The 12052-nt window shown below is 29.4% G+C and overlaps 1 protein-coding gene across 2 annotated transcripts; it reads left to right on the top strand.

Annotated features, from left to right (window-relative positions):
• Positions 1 to 209: 209 nt before the first annotated feature.
• On the top strand, positions 210 to 10624 carry LOC107959888 (sulfate transporter 4.1, chloroplastic). Of its 2 annotated transcripts, XM_016896058.2 has the most exons (16): positions 210 to 607; positions 5666 to 5714; positions 6098 to 6299; positions 6877 to 7045; positions 7299 to 7364; positions 7437 to 7544; positions 7663 to 7770; positions 7866 to 7931; positions 8142 to 8202; positions 8339 to 8466; positions 8875 to 8916; positions 9062 to 9178; positions 9294 to 9345; positions 9434 to 9572; positions 9703 to 9791; positions 9927 to 10624. In XM_016896058.2, the coding sequence occupies exons 1-16, from the start codon at positions 293 to 295 to the stop codon at positions 10331 to 10333; spliced, it is 2118 nt and encodes a 705-aa protein (XP_016751547.2). In that variant the 5' UTR covers positions 210 to 292; the 3' UTR covers positions 10334 to 10624. The 2 variants fall into 2 exon arrangements, with proteins under 2 accessions (XP_016751547.2, XP_040970140.1); XM_041114206.1 differs by lacking the exon at positions 8875 to 8916.
• Positions 10625 to 12052: the final 1428 nt, after the last annotated feature.

Genomic DNA, 12052 nt, shown 5'->3' with positions numbered 1-12052 from the left:
AAATGTGGAAATTTAATTAAATGATGGGATTAATCACTCGAATACATCTTGAAGAAGAGAAATTGTAATTGGGACCGACAAAGTTGGACCTGGGACAATGAGCTTTCAAAATAGTAAAGAAAAAACCCTAGGAACGACCTTACCCAGACATGGACAAATGTATCACGTCTTTTTTATATTTTATTATAGTTGTTTTAATGACCTGTCACTGGCTTCATTTCTTCCTCATAATCTACTGAAACCTGGCCCCCACGTCGCTATGGACTGAGCTCCACAAAACTCAATAACGCCTATGCCTCCCTCTCCCCTTCCGCTGCTTATCCCCCACATAACCTATTCATCTCCTTCATCTTCCACCATGCCTACCCGATCCGTTAAAATTCTCCAGCTCCAGCACCCGGACACGACGTCCTACGGGAGCTCCGGTGCTGGTTATTCCTCATCTTCGTTTTCCAGATTGCGGGAAAAGATCAAAGAGATGACCTTTTTTAATTGGGTCGAGATGTTTCTTCCTTGTTGCCGTTGGATTCGAACGTATAAATGGCGGGAGTATTTGCAGGTTGATCTCATGGCTGGTAGTACCGTCGGTATTATGCTCGTACCGCAGGTGATTCCTCTTCTTTCTGCGTTTCTTTGGTTGCAGTGCAAATGTCGATGCAAGAAAAAGAGAAGAAAAACGCAACTTGTCTGCGTCTGTTAAAATAAACCCTTATTTTTTCACCCTCAACTTAGCTTACTAACCAACTCCCTTTTGCAGTTAACCATCTTTTAAAAATCCTTTTTCTTTTTTTCTGGTTCAGTTTTATCAGTGAAATTGGCACCCATGCTTTTGACTTCAATGACATTTACTATTATTTACTCTTTATCCCAATTAATTAAATTTATAAAAGAACATTTAATTTGTTTTTTGAAAAGTTTTTGTAATTTTATCTATAATATAAATTTAATGCTACAAAAGAAGAATCTACTTTTTACTTTTCAAATTGAAACGGAAGTTTAGTGCCTTGTCGCTCGGAAGTATAAAAAATGAAGTAAAGAAAAAGAAGGGGAAAGATATTATCCGTTAATGAATTTCTTTTTATTTACTCATCGTTTTTTCTATAAGGGTTTTTAATGTAAATTTAGTATATTTTTATTGTTTTTTTTTTCGGTCATTTTTATTATCATTATTGGCGTGTAAGATAATAATATATATGATAAGTTTGGGCTTTATATTTTTTTGTCACTTTTATTTTTATTTTTATTTTTTTAACCAAATTTAGTTATGGAATTTTCAAATAATATTAAATTTTCTAAATAAATTAAAATATTAATTTTTAACGATGTTAACATAAAACTTGTGTGATTTTTTATCTTATATATTTCTTTAATAAATAATTTTAAAATTATAAATATATTTTAAAATTTTAAAATATAAAAAAAAACTAAATTTATGATAATGCCTATAATAAATAATATGTTATTACTGTTATTGAATTTATGTTGTTTTCTTGTGAAAAAAAAAGGTTGTGCGGCATATAACTTTAGCCCTCCTCCATTGCTTTTATTATCTAAAAGCATTTTCTGATATTTTGCAACTCAAACCAAGGCAAAATTATGAAAATTCCCTTATATAAGTATTTTTAATATATATATATTAGGTTTAATTGAATAAAAAGCCCTCAAACTATATTTTTTTAGTTATATATTTAAACTATAATTTTGTAATCATTATAGTCCACAATTGTTATCATCTGTTAAAAAATTTTAAAATTAAGTAAGAGTTAGCAAGTGACATTTTTAATTATATAAAAATTTTTAATTTAATATTAAAATAAATTAATGTTTAATGTTATATATTTCTTTCACTCTCTTCCTCCCCTCTTTTTCTATCATTTCCAATTCCTCCATTGCCTTTGCCTGCCTTACTTTCACTTATTGGGGATAGCGGGACTGGGCACCCTAAAATGGGATTGCCACATTTTTCCCAATGACATTCTTTTATGGTATTTATATATGCCAGCATTGTAGTGTACTTCCTTTAAATTTTATGGATATAGATGAAAGAGGAGAGAGGATGAAAATTGAAGAATTAGAAAGGGAGACAATGGAGATAAGGGAATAGAAAATTATAATATTAAATAATTATTTAATATTTAATTTTAAAATCTTTATATAATTAAAAATATCACATTTGATTAGCTGAAGGTTGTTTTAAATGGTGATAATGGCTGGAACTCGTAATGATTACAAAATTATAATTTAAGTCTCTGATTCAATTAAAAAAAGAGTTTAAGTACCTAATTCAAAAAAGGTATAATTTGAGAGCTTATTATTCAATTAACCTAATTTTTATAATATTTATATAATTATTTTTCTTTTTGAAATTTATTTCAAATATATAATTATTTACATGTAAACATTTTATTAAGTTGATATCACCATTAATTGGTAATTAACTTAATTATGAAATTATAAAAATATTTTTTAAAAAACTATAATTAATATTATTATGACATTTGTGTCTTTTTCATACTTTTATACATTTTTAAATAAAATAATTATAAATTATAAATCCAAGAATCGAACACACGTTAAATAGTAGTATTAAGATTCAGGTTTATTTTCACTCTATCTATATTTATTATTGAATATATTTTAAAAAAATTATTTTAACATAAAATATATTTTCATACAAAATTTAATTATAATAAATTTTTTTATTAATTTCTAAAAAAATTAATAGTCACTCCATAACCAAAATATAAAATAAATTATACTACAAGGTTTTAAATAACCAAGTGTGTTAATGTTACAATTATTTGACACGTGACTTTCTTCATTTTAAGCATTTATTTTTACTTTGGGTAAACTTTTACTCATTTCTTTTTTAAATTATATTAGAAAAACATAACTTAATTATTATACCTATAATATAATTTATAGGACTCTTTTTTAATTAATCTTATTGTTATTATTTTTTATAATAATTTATAATTGTTTTTCATAAATTAATTTTTTTAGTACAAAATTTTATATCTATTTACTATAATTTTTTAATATAATATTTCAAATCCAAATTTGTTCTATATATTTTAATAATTCGCATGTCTATTTATTATAATTATTTTAAGATAATATTTCCAAACTTCATAATAAAACATATATTTTGTATACTATTAATATATATTATTTTATGTTAAAGATTAAATTTACAATACTTTAAGTACTATTAGTTTGTTTGTGTATTTCACTGAGTATAAGAAAAAAAACTCTCTTATTAACTCATTCCTATTTTAACTCTTAAAAAAATAAAAATCATCTAGAAAATTATAAGTACAATTAATTTAATTTTTTTATGCTAATTATCTTTCTTTTCATAAATATAAAAATAAATTAATTATATACTCTTTCACCCAACTCAATTAAGAATATTAAAAAAAAATCAAAATTACTACAATAAAAAGGAGTATATATTTTAATGAACAACCATAATTTAAATTACTTTTGTATTTTTTAAGTTTCAATTTAATTTTATAATTATTCAACTTAAAATGCAAACATTAAATATATGTGATTTCCATAATATTTATATTCATATTGGATATATAATTATTTTCTCTTTAATTGAATTTTTCATTTAATTTATTAGGTTTAATCCAAAATTAGAATCTAAAATATACTATTTTTCTATCTTGGTATTTAAATATTTTTTTGGGTTACCAGTGGTACCTAAATTATTTTTTCCCTGAAGTTGATACTTTTATTAGTCTAACCGTTAAATCTATTTTAAAAATAACTTAACCCACCAATCAGTACCTAAATTATACCGTTAAATCGATTGGACCGAGAATCAACCGAGGTACTAGCTCGTGGATAGGGTTAAACTGATTAACTCGTGAACCAATACAGACTGATTGAACCAAACTAAAAAAACCAATTAAACTTATTTTCTCTAATTTTTAACTTTGATAAATTTTTAATAATTTATTTAATTGATTCAGGCGAATTGATTAAACTAAGAATCGGTGGCGTACCTAGTTTGATCATTGGTCTAATTCTAAAGAAAGAAAAAAAAAGGAAAAAAATCTATCTATAAGAGAAAAAATACTGTATTTTTTTTTGTCATATGACAATTTCTAATTGGTTCTATTTTTTTAAAGACTTAACAATTTAACCGATAATTGAACTAATAGTGGTACCAACTTGAGAAAAAAATAATTTATATACCAAAATGGGAAAAATACATAGCTTAAGTACCAATTTGTGGGTTAAGTTTTTTTCTTTTCCCTAAATAGACTTAACAATTTGACTAACGAATCTACCAACTTAAGGAAAAAAAAAGTAGTTTAGGAATCACTTGTGATAAAAAAAAGTTTAGGAACCAAGATAGAAAAAATAGTATAGTTTAGGTACCAATTTGTGAGTTAAGCCTATATATTAAATATAACCAAGTATACATTTTAAAAAGACATAATGACTTTTTTGCCTTCCAACTTTACAAAAAGGTCACTTTAGCCCTCTATTTCATTCTTTTTTTTAAACCTTTTTTAGCTTTTAAACTTGCGCTTTTTTGTCAAATCACCTCAAAATAGATGAAAAAATTAATATTTGTTAACTTTGCTGATGTGGCATACACGTAGATCGCCACTTGTATGCCATGTCAGAATTTTTTTTAATTTTAAAAATATTTTTATATTTTTATACTTTTTAAATAAATTTAATGATTTTTTATTTACAAATAATTTTTGAGTTTTTAAAATTTTAAAAAATTAATTAAATGCTGTCGGGTTATCCGCATGTATACCATATTAGTAAAATTAAAAAATATTAACTTTTCATTTATTTTGAGGTGATTTGATAAAAAAATATAAATTTAAAGGCTAAGAAAAATAAAATTAATTAAATGAAAGATTAAAATTACTTTTTTTATATTGAATCATCGAACAAATCATTATGCTTTAAAAGAACAACTTAATGTTTAATTATAATATTGTGACTTTAATCTATTAACATTTTTTATAAATTAAGTGGATAATATTTTTTTTAAAATAGTTATTTTTTAGTACACTTAAAACATAGTTAATTAGATAACTAAAATATTTAACTTAAATAAATTAGATTATATGGATGATATTTTGTGTAAAATAAATTAGATATATGGATGATATTCTGTTTAAAATAAATTAGATAAATATTTTTAGATAATTATAATTTTAAAAAATTGAATAGATATTTAATTAAATAAAAAAATAATTGGATAATTTATCCATTTGATTTATTTATTTATATATTATCTATATTATTATTTATTTTTAATTTTAATTTTAACTCAAATTTAAAAATAAAACTATCCGAGTCATCTATAAATTATTAAAAAAATTCCAAAATTTTAAAGGGTTTTACTTTACTTTACTTTTTTTTTTTTTTAAGATTTTTTCTACTAGTATGTTTAGCTCTGTTTGACCACCATCTCTCAACTAATATTTGTGACAGAACCATGAAGCTAAGCTTCATGTAGAGACCATCGTCTAATGCCTTCCCAAAGTCAATTGAACGCATCCATTAAAATGCTTAATGATAAATAAATAAGGCAGGCAGTCACAGAAATGGAGTGAGTTATTGTTTTTGAGATAAATTGAAGTGTTGATGTGAGATGGGGGGTTTTGAATGTTGATGTGAGCAGGCAATGTCATATGCAAAATTAGCTGGACTTCAACCAATCTATGGGCTCTGTAAGTTACCATCAATTCATATTCTTCAGGATTTCTTTTTATATATGCCATGCACCTTCACCAATCCTTTTTCATACAACTATTCTTTACGACAATCAAATCACTTTATATGGTTTATTTTTACAAAATTACTGAGTGTAGGACCTCTTCACAACTCCCATATGTAATATTCTCTATAAAAAACATACTTAAAAGACAAAGCTAAAACTATACATTAATGGAATTAATGGCATTATAATAACAACCACATTTAAAGAAAAAAAAAAACCTACACTTGAGTTTAAACGTTTGATTGTTGTCTTTTTAAACATTGCAACTTGGATTACAGTCCATTTAGTTTAAATCTTATTCACAAGATATGTATTGTGGTTTTGGGCATGCAGACTCTGGATTTGTGCCAATTTTTATCTATGCCATATTTGGGTCATCACGGCAGATTTCAATAGGTCCCGCTGCATTGACTTCCCTCCTCGTCTCCAACGTGTTAGGTAAAATTGTTGATTCATCAGATGCATTATATACAGAGCTCGCTATAGTGTTGACTTTGATGGTTGGGATCTTGGAATGCATAATGGGGCTATTGAGGTAGTACTCATTCCTTTTCTCATCTAAATTTTGCTTTTGCATATGCTGGTGATTAATAATTTAAGAATCATGCAAGTTAGTGTGTATCTGAGTTAATAAAATTCAGGTGTGGGTATCGGATATTGTGCACGAGCATGTTCACGTTTTCCCAAGATTTCTATGCATTTAGAGAGCCTTTGGGACTTAATATTCTGTACCTATGTTTGAATATGTGTTAGTCATAGATGTAGTTGGAGCAACATGAAAATTTGTCTCAGCTAGCTCAAATAGTTATCAACCAGTTGAATATTCCTACTGAAAGTTTGCTTTTCTTAGCAACAAAGTGCAACAAGTTAATCCTCCATGAACTCTCAAATACATGAAAAACATAAAAAGTTAAAACATACTAAGATTAGATACATGCTTGCATATGACACTCACATCATAGTCCGAATAACTTAGGATGAGTTTATGCTACTTCTATCACACAAAGAAAAGAACAAGTGTATCTAATGATCTAGAACTTTTTCTGCATTATCTTACAGTCAGATCTTCCATTCTTAGGAAAACTTTAATATACTTTTCCCACTTTGGTCAGGCTTGGATGGCTTATTCGTTTCATTAGTCATTCTGTGATTTCTGGGTTCACAACAGCTTCAGCCATTGTAATTGGTTTGTCTCAAGCAAAATACTTTCTGGGGTATGAAATTGATCGAAGCAGTGAGATTGTGCCAATAATCAAGAGCATAATATCTGGAGCTGATAAGGTATGTCTTTACATGCCTAAATGGTATTAAATTTACAGTTTTATATTTGTATGTTACTGATACGTTCGTTAAAGAAGGCATAATCCTTAGCACTAGAACTTAAAATCATCTACTTCTTAAATGTATAATTGACATATTCCTTTGCATTGTTTATTGTAATTGGAGGAAACTTCCATGTATTTTCTTTCAACTTTGCCAAGTGTTTTGCTCTGCTTTCATTTGTTTAACCACAACCGGTGTTCTCATTTTGTAGTTCTCATGGCCCCCTTTTGTAATGGGATCTATAATTCTGGCGATACTTCAGACCATGAAGCATTTGGTACCAACTCTTTGTCTCTCTCCCTCCTACACTCCCCCTAAATTGGTAATAAATTCTATGCTTCATGTGTAGGGAAAATCAAGGAAGCATTTGAAGTTCTTACGAGCTATGGGTCCCCTGACAGCGGTCATTCTTGGCACAAGTAGTGCCAAGATATATCATCCATCATCTATTACATTGGTGAGAATGATGTAAACTAAAATGCTGCTTATTGTTGGATGTTAAATCAAGCAACATAGTCACAACAACACTATATCTTAGTCAAATGATAAATAATGTTGTAATGTTGTTGATTTAGGTTGGAGACATACCTCAAGGCCTTCCCAGCTTTTCCATCCCTAAATGTTTTAAGCATGCAAAGTCCTTAATTCCAACTACACTTGTCATTACTGGTGTAGCCATCTTGGTAACAAATTACATGAATCATTCTCCTAATAGGAATAAATATATACATGCTTCCAATTCGAATTGTGACTACTAATGGTATGTTTTGAATCTCAGGAATCCGTTGGGATTGCCAAAGCATTGGCAGCAAAAAATGGGTACGAGCTGGATTCAAATCAAGAGGTATATACTGTAAAAATGTTGTACAACTCCCTCTATACTTGCTGTTATAATGATTAACTTTTTTTCTTCTCTATTTTCAATCATTCACATTCCTCTACACTATGTTTCTTTAAATCTTTATGTTGCTTGACCCATATATGGTTTAATCATGTGCTTAATTTTGTTTACATTTAGGGAAGGTAGTAATGAACTTTGATTCTTTGTCAACAGTTGTTTGGTCTTGGGGCTGCAAATGTGTTGGGGTCATTCTTTTCAGCATACCCCACAACAGGTGAGAGTTCTTCCCAATGTACTCAAAAGTTATCTCTTGATTCAGTGTTAGATTGTTAAACTCTATTCTTAAGAATGTTGTGTACCGGAACGTTGGAAACTCAAGTTAGTTGAACATTGTTGTGCATTTCATGCAGGTTCTTTCTCAAGATCAGCTGTGAATCATGAGAATGGAGCAAAAACCGGCTTAGCTGGAGTTATAACAGGAATCGTAATGTGTTGTGCACTTTTATTCTTGACTCCAGTATTTGAGTACATACCTCTGGTAAGTTCTTAAGTTAGCACGTTTGGTTTAACTATTCTTATCATTTCCATTTGCGTGCTTCTTACATTATTCCTTTTTTTTCTTTCTCACCACCTGAATTTGCTCATGTATTGTTGTTATGTTACTCGAACTTGGATGAGAGTCAGATAAGAGTATGTGTTTGAAATGGGTATACTCCATTTGTTTTGCCTTTTTCCAAGTATTTAGAGGGTCATATTTGCATACCCATGTTAGAAAATGTGTCCAAGACAGATACTTTGAGAAAAATTAAGAGTTGAAGCAACATAGGTTTTTTGAGGGATCCATGGACTCAAATGTTGGATTTGATTGTTTGTTGTGTATGGCTAGATTTCCTGTTAGCATCTAGAAGAGTTACTACTATGAATGCTAACTATGGGTCCTCTGCAGTGTGCTCTGTCTGCTATAGTAATCTCTGCAGTGATAAGCCTGGTAAGTAAGAGACAAGCCTGTGTTGGAACATTTTTCAAACCAGATTAGCAACATATGAAATCAACCAGAATTAAAAAGTAAACGACATGTTAAATCGGATATTTGGTTGAACATTTGTTTCTTTTTTGCATTTTAATGATTTTAGGTGGATTATGAAGAAGCAATTTTCTTATGGCCTGTAAGCAAGAAAGATTTTCTTCTTTGGACCATTACAGCTATTACAACATTGTTTTTCGGAATTGAGATTGGTGTCCTTATTGGGGTAACTACTTTAAAACATGTTGTTCCAACTTTTCCTTTTATGCAATATTCATATCTGACATATGTTCAAACATGATTATAAAGACATGATCCTTCAAGGATACTTTTAATTTCAGGTAGGTTTTTCACTTGCCTTTGTCATTCATGAATCAGCCAATCCTCATATCGGTAAGTGGATGTCACCTAATCCATACTAGTTTCCAAGATTCATATCCGAGCCCGAGTAACATGTATCATTTCTCCACTGGCACTGCAGCTGTGTTGGGGCGCCTTCCTGGCACCACAGTTTACAGGAACATTCAGCAGTATCCAGAAGCATATACTTACAACGGAATCGTAATTGTTCGTATTGATTCACCTATCTATTTTGCAAACACAAGTTACATCAAAGACAGGTGAAGGTTCAAGCTTTCTTCATTAAAATAAAACAGCCTTTGGTATCTTGCATCTGTAAATTTTCTGTTGCTCAATTCTAGAGTGTACGTTCGTGATTTCTCAATTTAAGAAAACGTTATTGTCTATCAGATTGCGAGAATATGAAATCGTGGTTGATAAATTGACGAGACGTGGACCACAAGTCGGAAGAATATATTTTGTGGTTTTGGAAATGTCACGTAAGTAAATTTCATTCCGACAACAATATTCATCACGTTCAAAGATTCATAACTGCATCAGCCAACTAAACTACTTTTGAAGTTGAGAGAGGGCAGTTTCTTATAAGAAAAATGTTGCCTTTGATTCCCCTGCAGCTGTTACATACATAGACACTAGTGCAGTCCAAGCTCTGAAAGAATTACACCATGAATATAAATCACGGCACATCCAGATAGCCATCTCGAATCCAAATAGGAATGTTCTGTTGATGTTATCGAAATCCGGTCTCGTAGAGTTGATAGGAAAGGAATGGTACTTTGTGAGAGTGCATGATGCAGTCCAAGTATGCCTCCAACATGTTGAGAGCATAAAAGAAGATCACATGGCATCTGGATCAGATTCATCACCTGAAGAAACAGAATCAAGTTTCTTCAAGTCATTACTGAAACAAAGAGGAGAGGATTCATCTGTTGCACAGCTTGAATCAGGTACTAATAACAAACCTTCCGATTTGAAACACAGTGACCCTTTATCGGAGCCATTATTGTTCCAAAAATCTTGAATTTGCCGAAGCAAAATACCATTTTTTATTTCTTACATTCCATTTCTGATTTAGACCTACTGTTCAATCGTTCTACTTGTAAAGGCCGATTGTTTATTTATAACTTGTTGGAAAGAAGTAAAAGAAAGGGTTGATTGATTGCGTTGGAAGCAAAAGTTTGCTTGTTGTAAAAGGTAATGCAATTAGGGCCAAGAACTAATGAGGCATCTCGATGGTTGTTTCAAAATATTGTAATTAAATTTGATAATTTGTATATTCATATAGTTTGGTATGTTAGAATTATATTTAAGATATTTTGTGTTTATAACAAATAAACTTTAATATTTATATTTATACTTGTTATAAAGTCCTTAATTGAGATGTGTTACATCTAGGTACCAACTTGATAAATGACCAAAATATCCTAATTTTACGAAGTAAATTATATTATTTTGAGGGTATTTTTATTATTTTATATATTTTATATAGAATAATTGAAAAATATACCCACATAATAGAATTTGAACCCATACTTCTTTAATTTTTCTAAAGCCTCATTTATTTAGGGTGGTAAATGAACAGAGCGTTCGATGAACAGTTCGATTTTTGTTCTTTTATGTTTGTCTATTAAGCTAAATAAACAAACATGAACAAGATTTTGAGGCTCGTTTATCAAACAAACCGAACACGAACAAAGCTTGTTTAGTTTATTTATGTTTAAGAACAAGCTCGCTGTAACACCCTATACTCGACCCAATCAGTTAACAACTACAATCTTTTAGTTAACAAACAAGCAATCATACATGTAATCCAATGTTAAGCGAACTTAAAATATAATAAAAAAAATAATTTTTGGGTCTTACATAAGTTAACGGAAGTTCAGTACTATTACGGGGTCGAGCTAGGACTAAATTGCAAAATTTTCAAATTATAACAATTGGTTATCATGATATCCTAGGCTGGGTATTGCAATACCAAAGACAATAGCCCAACTTCAAATTTCATTAGATGGGTATCGCGATTTTGAAGACAGTAGCCAGGTTTTCCAACCTGAGGAACAAACTGTAAGGTGTAAAAAAAAATAGATCAAGACTGATATCGCGATATCAAGGGTACAATATGGCGATACCAAAGACAAACTACTAGATCCTTGATCTTGGCAAAAATGTACACTTTCAAAACTTGCAAATTGTCAAAGTACAATCATATACACTCTCATGTATATATATATGTATATATATATTCAGCTATTACAAACAACAAATCAGCACCATGCCTCCAAAACTTAAAACACACTAGGTTAATGCCCTATTCTTTTCTAAACCAATAACCAAAGCAATTCATTCAAAACCTATACATCCATATCTATAAACAGCTAAAATCATCAAACTTTACCTAATGCATTTCATCTAACTCATTCCTACCATTACCTAGTTTACCAAATTTCATATATAATTGCATCATCCATACCATTTCAACCTACCATTAGTTCCACTGCAATATATACATATATATATGCATAAGCAAAATTGATACATTAACCATTAGACACCAAGTGTATTTACATAGGTTTTTATACTAGTTTGACTCCAATTAGGTACATGCCTTATAACTAACAAAAGAGATTTATACAAACTTTTTCGAGTTTAGGATCTTATCTGGATATTGAAGTTGATGCTTAGGGTTTCGCCTTATACCTAACCTACGCACGGACAAAACCGTACGTTGAGCAATAAACTT

This window comes from Gossypium hirsutum, chromosome A05 (genome assembly GCF_007990345.1).
Source record: "Gossypium hirsutum isolate 1008001.06 chromosome A05, Gossypium_hirsutum_v2.1, whole genome shotgun sequence".
Lineage (NCBI taxonomy): Eukaryota > Viridiplantae > Streptophyta > Magnoliopsida > Malvales > Malvaceae > Gossypium > Gossypium hirsutum.
This window is presented reverse-complemented; position numbering and strand designations above follow the sequence as displayed.

Bases quoted from the DNA above. Each gene is read 5' to 3' on its own strand.
- LOC107959888 (XM_016896058.2), top strand. From the start codon at position 293: ATGCCTCCCTCTCCCCTTCCGCTGCTTATCCCCCACATAACCTATTCA. The intron at 8,917-9,061 runs GTAAGTAAGAGA...TAATGATTTTAG, and splicing joins TCTCTGCAGTGATAAGCCTG to GTGGATTATGAAGAAGCAAT. The intron at 9,346-9,433 runs GTAAGTGGATGT...CTGGCACTGCAG, and splicing joins ATCAGCCAATCCTCATATCG to CTGTGTTGGGGCGCCTTCCT.